Source organism: Bos indicus x Bos taurus, chromosome 14, assembly GCF_003369695.1.
Source record: "Bos indicus x Bos taurus breed Angus x Brahman F1 hybrid chromosome 14, Bos_hybrid_MaternalHap_v2.0, whole genome shotgun sequence".
Taxonomy (NCBI): Eukaryota; Metazoa; Chordata; class Mammalia; order Artiodactyla; family Bovidae; genus Bos; species Bos indicus x Bos taurus.
Window position 1 is genome coordinate 62,282,068 of NC_040089.1, and position 13,795 is coordinate 62,295,862.

General features: G+C 43.0%; 1 protein-coding gene across 5 annotated transcripts in view; it reads left to right on the forward strand.

Moving 5' to 3' along the window:
* Positions 1-792: 792 nt before the first annotated feature.
* UBR5 (ubiquitin protein ligase E3 component n-recognin 5) overlaps positions 793-13,795 on the forward strand; it is a 137,410-nt gene continuing 124,407 nt past the window's right edge. For 3 of the 5 annotated variants that reach the window (XM_027561404.1, XM_027561409.1, XM_027561407.1), the window contains exon 1: positions 793-904. In XM_027561404.1, the coding sequence (XP_027417205.1) occupies positions 843-904 (62 nt within the window). In that variant the 5' untranslated portion in view covers positions 793-842. The remainder of the gene's footprint in view (positions 905-13,795) is intronic. The other 2 variants (XM_027561406.1, XM_027561408.1) reach the window with 1 other exon arrangement.

The following is a 13,795-nucleotide window of genomic DNA, read 5'->3' on the forward strand; positions in this document are numbered from 1 at the left end:
CTCCCCGCCCCAGCCGGCTCGCCCCTCCGCCTCATCTGTCCCGAACACGTGCTCTCCGGAACACTCACTCGGGAGCGAGCCCACCCCCCCCCCGGTGGGGGGGGGGGGGGCCGGGCTCTGGAGCCGAACGGCCCAATCGGCGCGCGCCTTACAGCGCCGTGGCTGAGCCGCCCAATCGGCAGGGCCTCGCCGCCCGTTTCCCGGAGCCCCGCCCCCTCGCGGCCGTGCCCCCCGCCTGCCGGTCTCCTCCCTCCCTCCTTCTCCTCCTCCCGTTCGCCCCTCCCCCGCCGCTCGGGAGCGGAGCCTGCGAGACGGAGAAACTGGGGCAGAAGTGAAGATGGCGGCGGCGGCGCTGGCGGCGGCGGCTTCTTCTCGCCAGTGACGCGCCGAGCGGGCTCATTTCCCTCCCCACCTCCTTAGTCCGGACCCCGTCCGCCGCCGGGACCACACACCGGCCCCACAGCCCGCAGCCCGTCCCCCTCCCCTCCTCAGTCGGGCCCCTCTCCCGACGTCCGGCTGCCGGTGGCGGCGGCAGCGGCGACGCGCCCCGGGTCCCGGCCGCCGGCCTCGCACTCCTGCGCGCTGTCGCTGAGGGAGCGGGGTGGCGTGTTGATCCGCCCTCCTGCCCGCCCCGCCGGACCTCCGCGCCGCGGACACACGCCCGGCAGGGAGGCGGCGGCGGCGGCGGCGGCGGCGGCCCCTGCGCATTTGCTTCTCTCATTTGGGGACCGGGAGGCGGCGGCGGCTGTGGCTGTGGGTTTTGACGAGGGGAAGGGGTTCGGGGGTGGGGGGAGCCGAGCGGGAGGGGGCCGTCCTCGAGAGGACGACGAGAAGGAAGCACCATGACGTCCATCCATTTCGTGGTTCACCCGCTGCCGGGCACCGAGGACCAGCTCAATGACAGGTAATAGGGCCGGCGGGCGGGCCGGGCGGCGGGGGGAGGGGCGCCTCCCCGCCCTCCCCTCCCCCACGGGGCCGCGCCGGAGCGGCGGCCGGTGGGGGAGGGCGGGGGTCCTCACTGCCCCCCGGCTAGGCCCCTTCCGGGGCAAACTTCTGGTCCCAAGGGCCGGGGCCGCGGGGTCGGGGGGGTGTGGGGGGAAGCGAGCTGTGGACGGGGAAGCGCACTGCACCCTCTAACGCCCCCCGGTCCCCCCGCCTCCACGCAGGAGCCGCGTTGAACTCGGTGGGGGCGGCGGGTGGGTATCCAGCTCCCTGTGGGGGGAGCTTCATCACCGCCCGGGCCAGGCCCGAGGAATCCATATTAGTCAAAGTTGAATTGAGACAGACAATGCGGATGGGGGATGGTGGAGGTTGAAAAAAAAAAAAAAAAAGAGGGAAGCGGAGAAGCCGGGCGAGGGGCCCCGGGGTAGGCTGGGTTCGCCCGGGCCCCCGGGAGCTGTGTCCGGTGGGGTGGTCGGACCGGCGGGGGCCTGGAGCTCCCGGGGGGAGGGGAGGCGGGGCGGGGTGGGGTCGGGGGACCCGGGTGGGAGAAGCTGATTCCCTGCAGATCGCGGGTGGGGTGGCGGGAGGGAGGAAGCGCCATGATTATTGTTATTATTAAATTTGAGCCCCTGCAGTGAGGCTTGCCGGTCCGGGGAGGGGATGAATTTAGGCGAGGGTGGGGGGGCGGGGAGGGAAGTGGATTGGGTTCCCTTTGCTCTGTTTTCTCTCGAAACGGTGCTGGCAGCTCCTGCTTCCCAGTCCCTGTGGTGCGAGCTTTTTTGTTTCCTTTTTTTATTCTAATGATAGTGTTTTCCTGAGTTGTAATTTGACAGCTGAAAACCGTGCGTAGAGTCAAAGGAAAACTCTTACGTTTGCAGTTCTCAGTGCTGCTTTTCTTAACACGCTGTAAATTTCTGGGATGGGTTTTGCTGTGGGCGGAGGAGGAATTATGATTTCTTTCTTTTTTTTTTTTTTGGTCTTTCATAAGGAGGCTGTTTTGACTCCGGATTCCTCCCCTTCCCTCCTCCACCGTTCCCTGCCAGTTTAGGATATTGAATTGCAAGGCCGCATGCTCTCAGGGAACTGAGATAAAGCAGGAAAAGTTCCTTCACTGTTGCAAAACAGATTCCGAAGAGGTTGAGGGAGACCTCCATTAGGCAAGGCTGAGAAGCTAGGACTCAGATCTAATGAGGGTTAAATGTTTTACAGGGTCAGAAAGTGGGGCATTTTAAGTTTCTATCCCAAAACTTTCGCTACTCTCTATTCCTCGTAAATATAGAAGGCCGTCAGGGCCCACTTTTAGAAGTTAGATATGATTTTTGCTAAGTGACCGGGTGACATAAATTGCATGAAGCCCTGTTTGTCATGCACTTCCCCGAGGGAGGAAGAGGCCTAACTTGCTGCTGAGATACTGGCCTCTGTCTCGGGGTATCTAACCGCCTCAGGTGGGGCGGACAGCCTTTCAATCCGGGAAGCTGGAGGCTTGGTTTCTGGCATTGGGTTCGGATTTGTCTAATCTTTGCTGTTGTAGCCATATTGTATTTAACATGTTTGTAAAACTTTTGGAATACTTTCTTAAAATACTAATTTGGAGTGGTCACATAGTTCTTTTAAGTACGAAAATAAGTTTCAAGTCATTTATAATGCAGTCTTACTCCGATTTTATTTCATTACAAATCTTTTGTTAAGACTTTTACATAAAGTTTTTTTTTTTTTTTTGGGTAAATTTTAGAACCAGGCTTGTAGTGAGGATAGCTGTACTGCCTGTCATTCATAGAACCCAGTTGGCCATGCTTGTAGGGCAGCTTGTTACATTGCACCAGGAGAGAAGTACAGTGTATTTTTTATACTAATCCTAACTTCATATACCAGGAATCCAAACTAACTTACTCAATTGATCGTGCATGCCAAAACCTATTTTGCGGTTTTGTTAGGCACTTTGAATAATTTTTGAGCATTCCTCTTTCAGTTAGTCTAGAAATTTACATGTATCCTTTTTAAAGATACCTTTTCTTTTTTCATTCTTGGTGTAAACAAATAATCAGCTTTGACTCCTGTACTCTCAGTATACAATATTGAGACTATTTGGATCATCTTCAACTTTCATGAGAAATAAAGACAGGTGGTTCCGAAAATGGGATCGTAAAATATGTGCATCAATAATGTGTGTAGATATTTAAAAAAATAGCTTAGATAAAATTTTAGGAACCTGTAGTTGTATCTAGTAGCAGTAAAATGTCTGGTCTGTTTTGTGAAAGCAGCATTTGAGATGGTCATGCTTTCCAGTTTTGAAGTAGTTGACTTGTGGAGCTCTTCTGTGTCTCCCCTTCAGAAGAAGATCCTGTTTGCATACCTAGTTGGAAAATAATAGATCAACCCATTGCTGCATTGTTTAAGGGAAATCTTTTTCCACACTAGACTCTTTCTGGAACCTTTTAACTTAACTAGAATGAGCCCAGAAAATTTTTGCCTTTAGAAAAAAATCTACCAAGGTTTAAAGAAAGTTTTGGTAATAGAAAAGATAGTCACAAATGAAATGATAATTGATAGTTCCAGTGAAAAAAAAATCTATAAATACATATACTTTAGTATTTACCTGAAAAGCAGTAAGATTGGACTGGCAGCATGGTATTGAAAATAAATTGCTTAGTCAAAATGCCTCAAAACACCAATATTTTGCTGTACAAATAAAGTTTTCTATTTAAAATGGCTGCATCCTATTAAAAGTCATATATTTTGTTTAGTGTAGAAATGTGATGTCAGCGTTTAAAATGTACTCAGTATTAAAAAAAAATCTGATTTTTTTCCCTTTGTGGTTTTTTTTTTTCATTTTTAGCAGGAGGAATAAAAGAAGCAGGCAAAACAAAACAAATGGCAGAATGATACTAATAGGGTGATGTGGAGGCAAAAAAGCTAAAGCTAAAAATTGTTTAGTCTCTAAAGTCAAGTCTGACTCTGCCGCTCCATGGACTGTAGCTCACCAGTCTCTCTTATCTATGGATTTCCCAGGCAGGAATACTGGAGTGCGTTTCCTCTGTTTTTATACTTGTTATTTTTATGATGGGCTTCCCAGCAGTAAAGAATCCTGCCAATGAAGGAGACATGAGTTCGAACCCTGGATTGGGAAGATCCTCTGGAGAAGGAAATGGCAACCCACTCCAGTATTCTTGCCTGGGAAATCCCATGGACAGAGGAGCCTGATGGGTTACAGTCCATGGGGTTGCAAAAGAGTTGGACATGATTAAGCATGCACTCATGCATTTCTGTGACAGTCTTGGTATATTGGGTTAAAATCTTTTAATTATTGGCCCTGGGAGTCAAATAATGCAGTAGTAGAATACAGGTGGGGATGGCTAGGCAGTCCGAGAGCCTGGGATGTTGGTTGTGGATTTCCAGAATGATTACAAGGTCCCTGGTGCAGAGAGCTGGCCCCTCAGCAAATATTCTTTGTATGGAATTGAAACCACTCAGTGCTCAGATACTTGTGTGACATTTTGATTTTCTTTCTAGTGAATTCCTTGAGTTAGTGCTATGTTCCTGCTTAAAACATCTCAAGAAATATCAGTAGTAAAAACCATACCAAGAACATGGTACTGCATTTTGAGATTGAGAGGAGAGCTGGAAGTGCAACTCACCAAACCCTGGGGTGCGGAAGAAGTCAGTAGACCAGTCTTTTGACAGATGTGCTGGAAAACCAGGCCTAAGTTTACGGAATTTATCCAGGGTACTGACAGATGAGGGCCACATGATGGATCTTTGATTTTTGAAGTCTAGGTCTCTTCACTGTCCCACATGGCCTGTATTCTAGGAAATCTCTGCTTTCTGAGGTGTCCCAGCCTTTGTGCAGCCACCTGTCTTAGAGTTTTGATTTCCCCTACTCCTCAACTCCTCCCTCCTGTGCTTCAAATTGATTTAGGCCTTTTGTCAGAGCCCGGAACCTCTTAACGCTTTCCTAGTACTAGGTTAGGAGAGGCCTTTTAAGGTGATATGTGTCCCTGAGGCTAGTCCCTGTCTTGAATTACTCTTTGGGATGCAGGTTGACTACACTGAAACCCAGTTCACGTTGTTGGTCTGGATGTGGAATTTTCCTGTGAACTTTGTTCTTAGGCATTATAATGTGCTGTGTGACCAGAAACAATCGGGGTTGAGACTGTTATATCAAAAATGTTTTTCTCCGAGGAGCTCCTCCTTTAGATGCTATAAGGCTACAGAATAAGGTAGTGTAGATAGGAGTTTAAAATTAGGAATTCCTAAATCTGGTTTGTCTCAGCCCTGCTAGTTATTAACTATGTTGTGGTAGGCGAGTCGTTCAAGCACTTACAGTCTCACTCCCTGTCGCTCCTCCCCACCCCCTTCAGACTCAGTTTCTAAATCAGGTATAGTACGCTGGTTGGTGAAGAATAGTTGAGATAGCAGGTGGGAAAGCACAATATTATAATATAGGTTCTGTGGAAAATATTATAAAGAGATAGTTACTTTTTATTGCTTTTACATTTTGCCTGGTTTCCAAATAGAAAAATAGGAACTAGAGGAACTGCACTAGAATATCCTTAGCATTGAGTACAGAATCCAGACTGTTAGTCTTAGACCAGTGGTTCTCAACTGGGTGTAGTTTTTGCCCCCCTGGGGATGTTTGGCTGTGTTTGGAGACGTTTTTTGATTGTCCCAGTTGGGGCATTGTTACTGGCCTCTAGTTGGGTAGACATCAGAGGTGGTGCTCAACACCCTGTGATGCACAGGACAGCCCCACAGTAAAGTATGAACCTGTCCATGATGTCAGTTGTGGTGAGGTTCAGAAACTCTATCATAGATCATCTTGAATATATACAGATATAAAACTAAAGGGAGATTTATGAAAAATTCAAGCAATATAAGTTAGTCTCAAGACATGACTTACTTAAATTGAAATTAGTTGAAAAGAAATAAAATTAACAAGTTACTGTGGAACTGTAACAGTAACCACATTTCAAGTGCTCTGTGCCCACATGTAGCTAGTGGCACGGTATTGGACAGTGCAGATACAGAACAGTGCCATGATCACTGCAAATTCTGTTGGGCAGGGTTGACACAGAAAGAGCTTTTTGCACAATACCTGGCATTTAGTAAGTGCATCTTATTTTTATTAGGAACTGTTGGGTTTTATGGACTCGGGCATATCCTCATCCCTTCAGTAGGATCCAGAAAAGAGGCCTGGGTTTATGTGGAGCTGAACAAAGATTGTGGTGGGTAGAGGTTATAATAGCTGAAAGCTGCCTACAGTTTCATTGTGCTACACCAAAAAAAATCACGTCACCAAACCAGTGGGAAATCTGACTATATGATTATTGAGATAGTTACCTAGAAACAATAATACTAGAGTGACTTTACTGGGAAAGTCCAGGCAAGCCTCACTAAAATGATTAAGTTGTTTAAGGAAAGTAAGATTAAAGACAGGGTATGGAATAGCCAAACAAAAAATTGAAAATGAAGACAAACAAGGGAAGATTAGTTTTATAAATCAAAAACTCAGTGACTAAATTGTACGTCTAGGAGTAAACAGATACTTGGGAAGGCAATTACATAGTACACAGGAGTACAACTAGGAATAATGGGATGAACTTTAGGAAAGGTCAGGATTTTTCCTTAACAATTAACATTATTTAGGAAATAGTCTTTAAAGGAAAGTTTAGTCACCGAGGACTGTGTCAAATTACATGTAAGTAGATCTTGCAGAGTGTATTGAGGGGAGTAATTTTATGTTACAGGAGAATGTACTTATGTCTTTATGCCCCATTTTCATCATACATACACTAGGCCCTTCATATCCACAGATACCAAGTGCTAACTATTTATACTAGTTATTTTATAAAGGGACTTAAGCAACCAAGGGTTTTGGTACCTGCCGGGGCTCTTGGAACCAATACCCCTTGGAGACACAGGGCCAACTGTATTTCTAGTTAAGAAAACAAACTCTAATTATAGTCTGTGTTTCTGTCATTTTGACACCTTGGCATTCTGAGCAAATGACAACAGCCTGCCTCCTGGCTCACTGTAATTTTGAAATGTTGATTTGTTTTTATAATTGGTTTTTAAGTTTTATTCTGAAAATTATTTTAAAGCTTTTTATTATGGAAACTTTAAAGCAAATACAAAAGTAAAGAGGATGGTATAGTGAGCACCCATTTCAACAGTTACCTACTCATGGCCAATCTGATTTCAAGTCTCTTCCCTCTTTATTCCTTTCCCTCAGATCATTTATTTGATATACCTTCATTATATATCTCAAAGTTGAAAGCTTTAAAAATATTATCTTAATCTCAGAGTTCAGTCTGTTTAGATTTTTCCTGTTGTTACATGAAAGCTTATTTTTGATGATTGACCGTTTTGCAATTTTACATAATAGAACTAATTAAATTTTAACATGTTATAAAATTTGACGTTCTTAAGAGAAGTTTGTTTGGATAATAGCCTTAGATGGATAGGCAAGATTACATTGGAAATATTCCTGACAGATGTTGTCACATCTTTAACCTGTAGTGGGATAACATTTGATCAGCAAGTTGCTTATAATAATGATGGAAAGACAGAGTTCTTGAAAGTGGGGCACATTGAGGCATAAGTCATGTGAAAAGTTTACAGCATTCTTCTAACTTAATATAGAGGTAAGACTTCCTGGTGGCTCAGATAGTAAAGAATCTGCCCGTGATGTGGGAGACCCAGATTCTGTTCCTGGGTCAGGAAGATCCCCTGGAGAAGGGCATAGCAACCCACTCCAGTATTCTTGCCTGGAGAACGCCATGGGCAGAGGAGCCTGGTGTGCTACAGTCCATGAGATCACAAAGAGTTGGACACAACTCAGTGACTAACACTTTCATAGAGGTAAGATTACTGGTAAATTGAATTTGGCTATTAGAAATTATTCTCTCGTGAGATCATATTTTATATTATTTCCTTGATAAGATCACTATAGTGGTGGTAAACTCCTTCAAAATGAGAAATATGATAAATTCTTAGGTAACTGGTTTCTGATATCCTCATTTTTTCCAGGATATTGAGTAAAGCATTACAAATTAATGTTACTTCATGTGTAAATAAAAATATAAGCTTAAACAGCAAAGTGATGTTATTTGTTCAGTTTCCAATGGTATCATTCACCTTAATAAAATGTTTTCAACTTTATTTATTCTTATTTAGTTTGTAACTCAGCTTTATTGAAGTTTAACTTACATACAATAAAATTCACCCATTTTTAGTGTACAGTTTGAGTTTTGACAAATGTGTATGGTTGTGTAACCATGATTACAATCAAGATACAGAACGTTTTCATGATCCCAAAAGTTCCCTGGTGCCCTTTTGCTTTTTGAGCCCCTTCTGAAAAACAGCTATTCACCACGCTCCTGAAAAACAGCTATTCTTCTTTCTCTCACTATAATTTTGCCTTTTTTAGAATTTCATGGAATAGGGATCATGTGTCTGGTGACTTTTCCTTAGCACATGTAACAGTTTTTTTTTCTTTTGTTAATTATGTTTGTTGTTGTTTAGTCACCAAGTCATGTCTGACTGGGACCCCATGGATTGCATCACGCCAGGCTTCCCTGTCTTCATTATCTCCTGGAGATGGCTCAAATGCATATCCATTTGAGTCAGTAGTGCCATCCAACCATTTCATCCTCTGTTATCCCATTCTCCTCCTGCCTTTAATCTTTCCTAGCATGAGGGTCTTTTCCAATGAGTTGGCTCTTCCTTCGTATCAGGTGGCCAAAGTATTGGAGCTTTAGTATCAGTCCTTCCAGTGAATATTCAGGACTGATTTCCTTTAGTATTGACTGGTTTGATCTTTTTGCAGTCTAAGGGACTCAAGAGTCTTCCTCCAGGACCACAGTTTGAAAGCATCGATTCTTTGGTGCTCAGCCTTCTTTATGGTCCAACTCTCACATTCATTACATGACTACTGGAAAAACCACAGCTTTGACTGTACACACCTTTGTTGGCAAAGTGATGTCTCTGCTTTTCAATACACTATCTAGGTTTGTCATAGTTTTCCTTCCAAGGAGCAAGTGTCTTTTAGTTTCATGGCTGCAGTCACTGTCCACAGTGATTTTGGAGCCCAAGAAAATAAAGTCTCACTGTTTCCATTTATTCCCCATCTATTTGCTGTGAAATGATGGGACCAGATGCCACATTAATTGTGGTAGTAGTATTTCATTGTTTGGATAATCACTATATTGTTATCTGTTTTCTAGTTGATGGAAATTTGAGCTGTTTTCAAGTTTTTGACTGTTAATAGTTTTCAAAAATTCCTTACTATTAAAAAGCATTCTCACTACAATATTGTAAAGTAATTAGCCTCCAATTAAAATAAATAAATTTATATAAAAAATAAAAAGCATTTTTACACAAGATTCAGAAAACACAATCAGTTTATAAAGTCTAGCAGGAGTGCCATCACTGGTAGTATTTTGGTGACTTTCTGGTCTCTTTTTTCCTATACATAGATTTTTCTTTTAAAATATAGTTGTGATCATGCTGCATTAGGAAAAAGCTACTCAAACGTACGTTTTTCTTGATAGCAAATTTTCATGTTAATGTATATATGTGTGTGTATGTATATATATATATATATATATATATACACATACACATATATAAAAGAGATTATATAGTTTGGAATTTCATTAGTAATAGTGGTATTCTAGATCACTAGTTATAAAGATTATGACAGTGTCCAGTCTAGGGAGCACTGTGAATTGAATGAATAGATAGATTCCTTTCTCATCAGTTCAGGCCCCATTTTTTTTAGTATAAAAGGAAAAGTATTGAGAAACTACCATTTCAAGAAACTGGCTCTGCCCCAGCATGAATATGCCATTCCAGAATTCATATGACAAGGTGGTGTAGCTCTTTATGACCTGCTCTAAGACTTTCTCAGAGGCCTGGTGGAGGTTCACCTGAGTGTTTTCCTGTGGAGAAACAGCCTGCTGCTGTGATGTGAAAAGTGGAGGATGATGGGTTTTTGTAAGCTTTTAGCAAAAGCCAAATTTGAGATCAGGAAGTTAACTTGATGAAGAATGTCAAAAGAGCAGAGATAATATGGTAGGGTTATTTTGATGTCTCAGTGATGAAAATAGGGTTTTATATGAAAAGCTTTGAGGGGAGGAGTATATGAACTTGTATAGTTCACTGTCTACATTCTTCCATTGTGGGAGTGACTTTGCTTCCTGTCCAAAGGAATTTGAAGTAGTCAAGTTGTTGCTCTGTGTCATCATCTGCATATGGAAACTTTAAGGGAAGCACCAGACAGGTGATTTTTGTGTGGGTCTGTGCAAATCTAGTTTAAACATTCATTCTCTTCGTATGCTTATATTTTTAGTAATTTTTAAACTTCACTTTAAACTTTTTCATTTTTAAACTTCATCTTTGAGAAGTCCCTGGGTGTTTTCCTTAAGTAACTGCATTTTTCTGCTTATCAGGTGTTGTGATAATTATAGATTAAGAATATTGAGGGGGGAGGGAATCCTTGGATGCTGTGAACAGTGAGGGAGTCCTTGGATGCTGTGGACCATTGCTATGGTGGTTCTTTAGGAGAGTATACTGCTACTGCTACTGCTACTGCTAAGTCGCTTCAGTCGTGTCCAACTCTGTGCGACCCCATAGATGGCAGCCCACCAGGCTCCCCTGTCCCTGGGATTCTCCAGGCAAGAATACTGGAGAGGGCCGCCATCTCCTTCTCCAATGCCTGAAAGTGAAAAGTGAAAGCGAAGTTGCTCAGTCGTGTCCGACCCTAGCGACCCCATGGACTGCAGACTACCAGGCTCCTCCATCCATGGGATTTTCCAGGCAAGAGTACTGGAATGGGGTGCCGTTGCCCTCTAGGAACTACTTTTTCTTTGCTTCTTGCAGTTGCCAGCAGGGATGAATCCAAATTGCTGCCACATGTTTCTACTGATTTTCTGTTGGGTTTCTGTCACTGCCGAGGGGACACAGAACCAGGAATGGCTGTCTTCTATAGGGGAGGTTGGCGACCCATGGTGTGCAGGTCAGAGATGACATGGGGGCTGGTTTTGTTGGCAGTTGCTCATCTTTCTGCCACTTCGGAGAGCAGAGAGATACTGAAAAAGAAATACAACACCTGATTCCAGTCAGTGTGTGGTTAGCAGCCTTCCCATACCATCCAGAATGACTTTGGTTTCATAAAACCCTGTGGAATGGCAGGGATTCTAGGCCAGTTGGTCTTTTGCTTTTCTTCTCCAGGGTCTCTTGATTCCTCAGAAGTCTCTTTGGAAATGTAAAAAGCTTTCAGTTGACATGAAGATTCAATCTTTTTTTTTTTTTTTGTAAATTCAACTGATATTTTTGAGAGGTGATAGCATTTATTTTTGAGGGTGATATATTTAAAATCTTTTTTTTTAATGGAAAATTTTTCTGGCAATAGTGTTAAAGTTTTGTAAGTAATATAACCTAACCAGATTGTAGTAAAAACATTTACTGTGGTAGCCTTTTCTGATTAAGAGGTTTTTTGATTTAAAGCAGTGTTTCTCATAGTGTCTAAATAGACTGCCATCATCAGGAACAAAAGGTGTGAAGATCCTGGTATAAAAGGCTCTTACCCATATTTCTTTGTTTTAAAATTCATCAATGACAGCAAAACCAGTCAGTCCTAAAGGAAATCAACCCTGAATATTCATTGGAAGGACTGATGCTGAAGCTAAAACTCTTTAATACTTTGGCCACCTGGTGTGAAGAGAATACTCATTGGAAAAGACCCTGATGCTGGGAAAGATTGAAGGCAGGAGGAGAAGAGGCTGGCAGAAGATGAGATGATTAGATAGCATCATCGGCTCAATTGACATGAGTTTGATAATACTTTAGGAGGTAGTGAAGGAGAAGGAAGCCTAGTGTGCTGCAGTCGTGGGGTCGCAGGGTCCGACACGACTTGGCGACTAAACAACAATGACGACAGCAAATAGGGCCAAACTTGCCCGTTCCTCACTGCCCCAGCCATCCTTTCTCCATCAGACTGTAGGCTCTCTAGCCGTCTGTCTGAGGCTAGAGTAATTCTTATTTGTTTTTCTGTTTTTACAAATGAAATTTAAAAAATTTGAAATAAGTTACATAAAAATCAGGTCTTCCCCAGAACTGAGAGACACTGAGAGGGTAGCTTTTTAAAAATGCATGTCAGTGCTCATAGGCTTACAGTCTTGGTTAGGGGAGTGACACTGATCCACAGGCGAGTAGCAAACTATGAAAGACTGACAGAAGAGTTTGCCCCGTGTCAATATTTGCTGTGTGTTGCCGGCAGAGTCGAGAACAATGTTAGGTGAGTTTCCCTTGTTCAGTAAATGTTTGTGTGCTTCTCAAATGTTGTGCTAGGCTTGGGGTAGCTGCACCAACCCTTCCTGGAATTTGGGTTGAGAAGCATTTGGAACTTTTTCTGGCTCTTTTGGGAAAGTTTGTAGAAGAGTGAAGTGATAGGTTAGTGGGTCCTGGAGTGGCATCAGGTAGGTGGGCCATGTTTGTTAATTTATTTTTAACTTTTTACTTTGAAATAATTATAGACTCACAAGTAGTTGAAAAAATAATGCAGAAAAGGACCCATGTACTCATAACCCAGCTTCTCCCAATGGTAACATCTTGATTGTGCCAAGTATTTTTCACATCCTTGTCAAAGTACTAGAAATGGGAAGATGTATTTTCTGCATATGCACTTTTAAGAAGTCTTTGTCTGTTAAGAAAATATAGATTAGAAGACACAAACATAAAGAAAACTTGGTATTCTTGGATGATTTTGAATTGATGGGATATATAGTAGGCAATCAGGGCTTCTCTGGTGGCCCAGACGGTAGTCTGCCAGCTGTGCAGGAGTCTTTGGTTCTGTCCCTGGGTTGGGAAGGTTGCCTAGAGAAGGGAATGGCTACTCCAGTATTCTTGCCTAAAGAGTCCCATGGCTAGAGGAGCCTGGAGGGCTGCAGTCCCTGGGGTTGCAAAGAGTTGGACACGATTGAGTGGCTAACACACACACACAGTAGGCAGTCAGTCTGTTTTTGATACAGTGATAATGGGATATAAATTGGAGGAAGCGGTTGGGGATTTGTTGGTTTGCGTGTGTGTCTGATACTAATTGGGTGTGTGACCATTAATAAATGCTGTAACTCTCATTTGTAAAATGAGAGAATTGGACCAGATTATTAGGATTTTTCTGCTCCAGTTTCTGTGCTCTTAGGATTGTGGTAGGGAAAAGGATTTTTGTATTGTAGAATGGCTCAGAGGAAGAAAGGACTGTGGGTCTAAGGTTGTCCATGGTTTCTTTTACTTAAATTTTGTTGATAAATGGAAAAAATAAAGAGGCAAAGTGGGAAAATTTTACTCTTTTGCTCAATTCAGTGACTGTTTTCTCAACTAAATTATGTACATTGTGATGCAAAGATGATGGCCTCTGCCCTCTTGGAGCTTTCAGTTTAATGGGGAAACAGGCCTGTAAATAAAGAATTAAGTGCTAAGGGAGACTGTAAGTGACAGAGAAGAAGGATCTGATGATTTAACCTGGTGCTTGCAAAAGGCTTTGAAGACAAGGTTTCAGGGTGTGGGTACTGGTTCATCCTCTTACCTCCATTCTCTTGAGCCTAAAGAGTTTTCATTTATAGTCATTGAAGATGCCAGTAGCAACCAGAGGTTCATCATAGATGTCTGTATTTGATACTGATAATCAGAGTTTCAATAGTAGTCCAGAACTGTTGAATTGTTTTGAGAACAGTTTACATACAGACAGTGGGTTTTTTTTTTTTTTTTTTAATCAGTTGTTGTCGTTCCTTTGCTTTTTGTTTGCAAAAGATCTGTCTAGGGATAAAAACATAAGAGATTAATGGCCCGCTGGGGT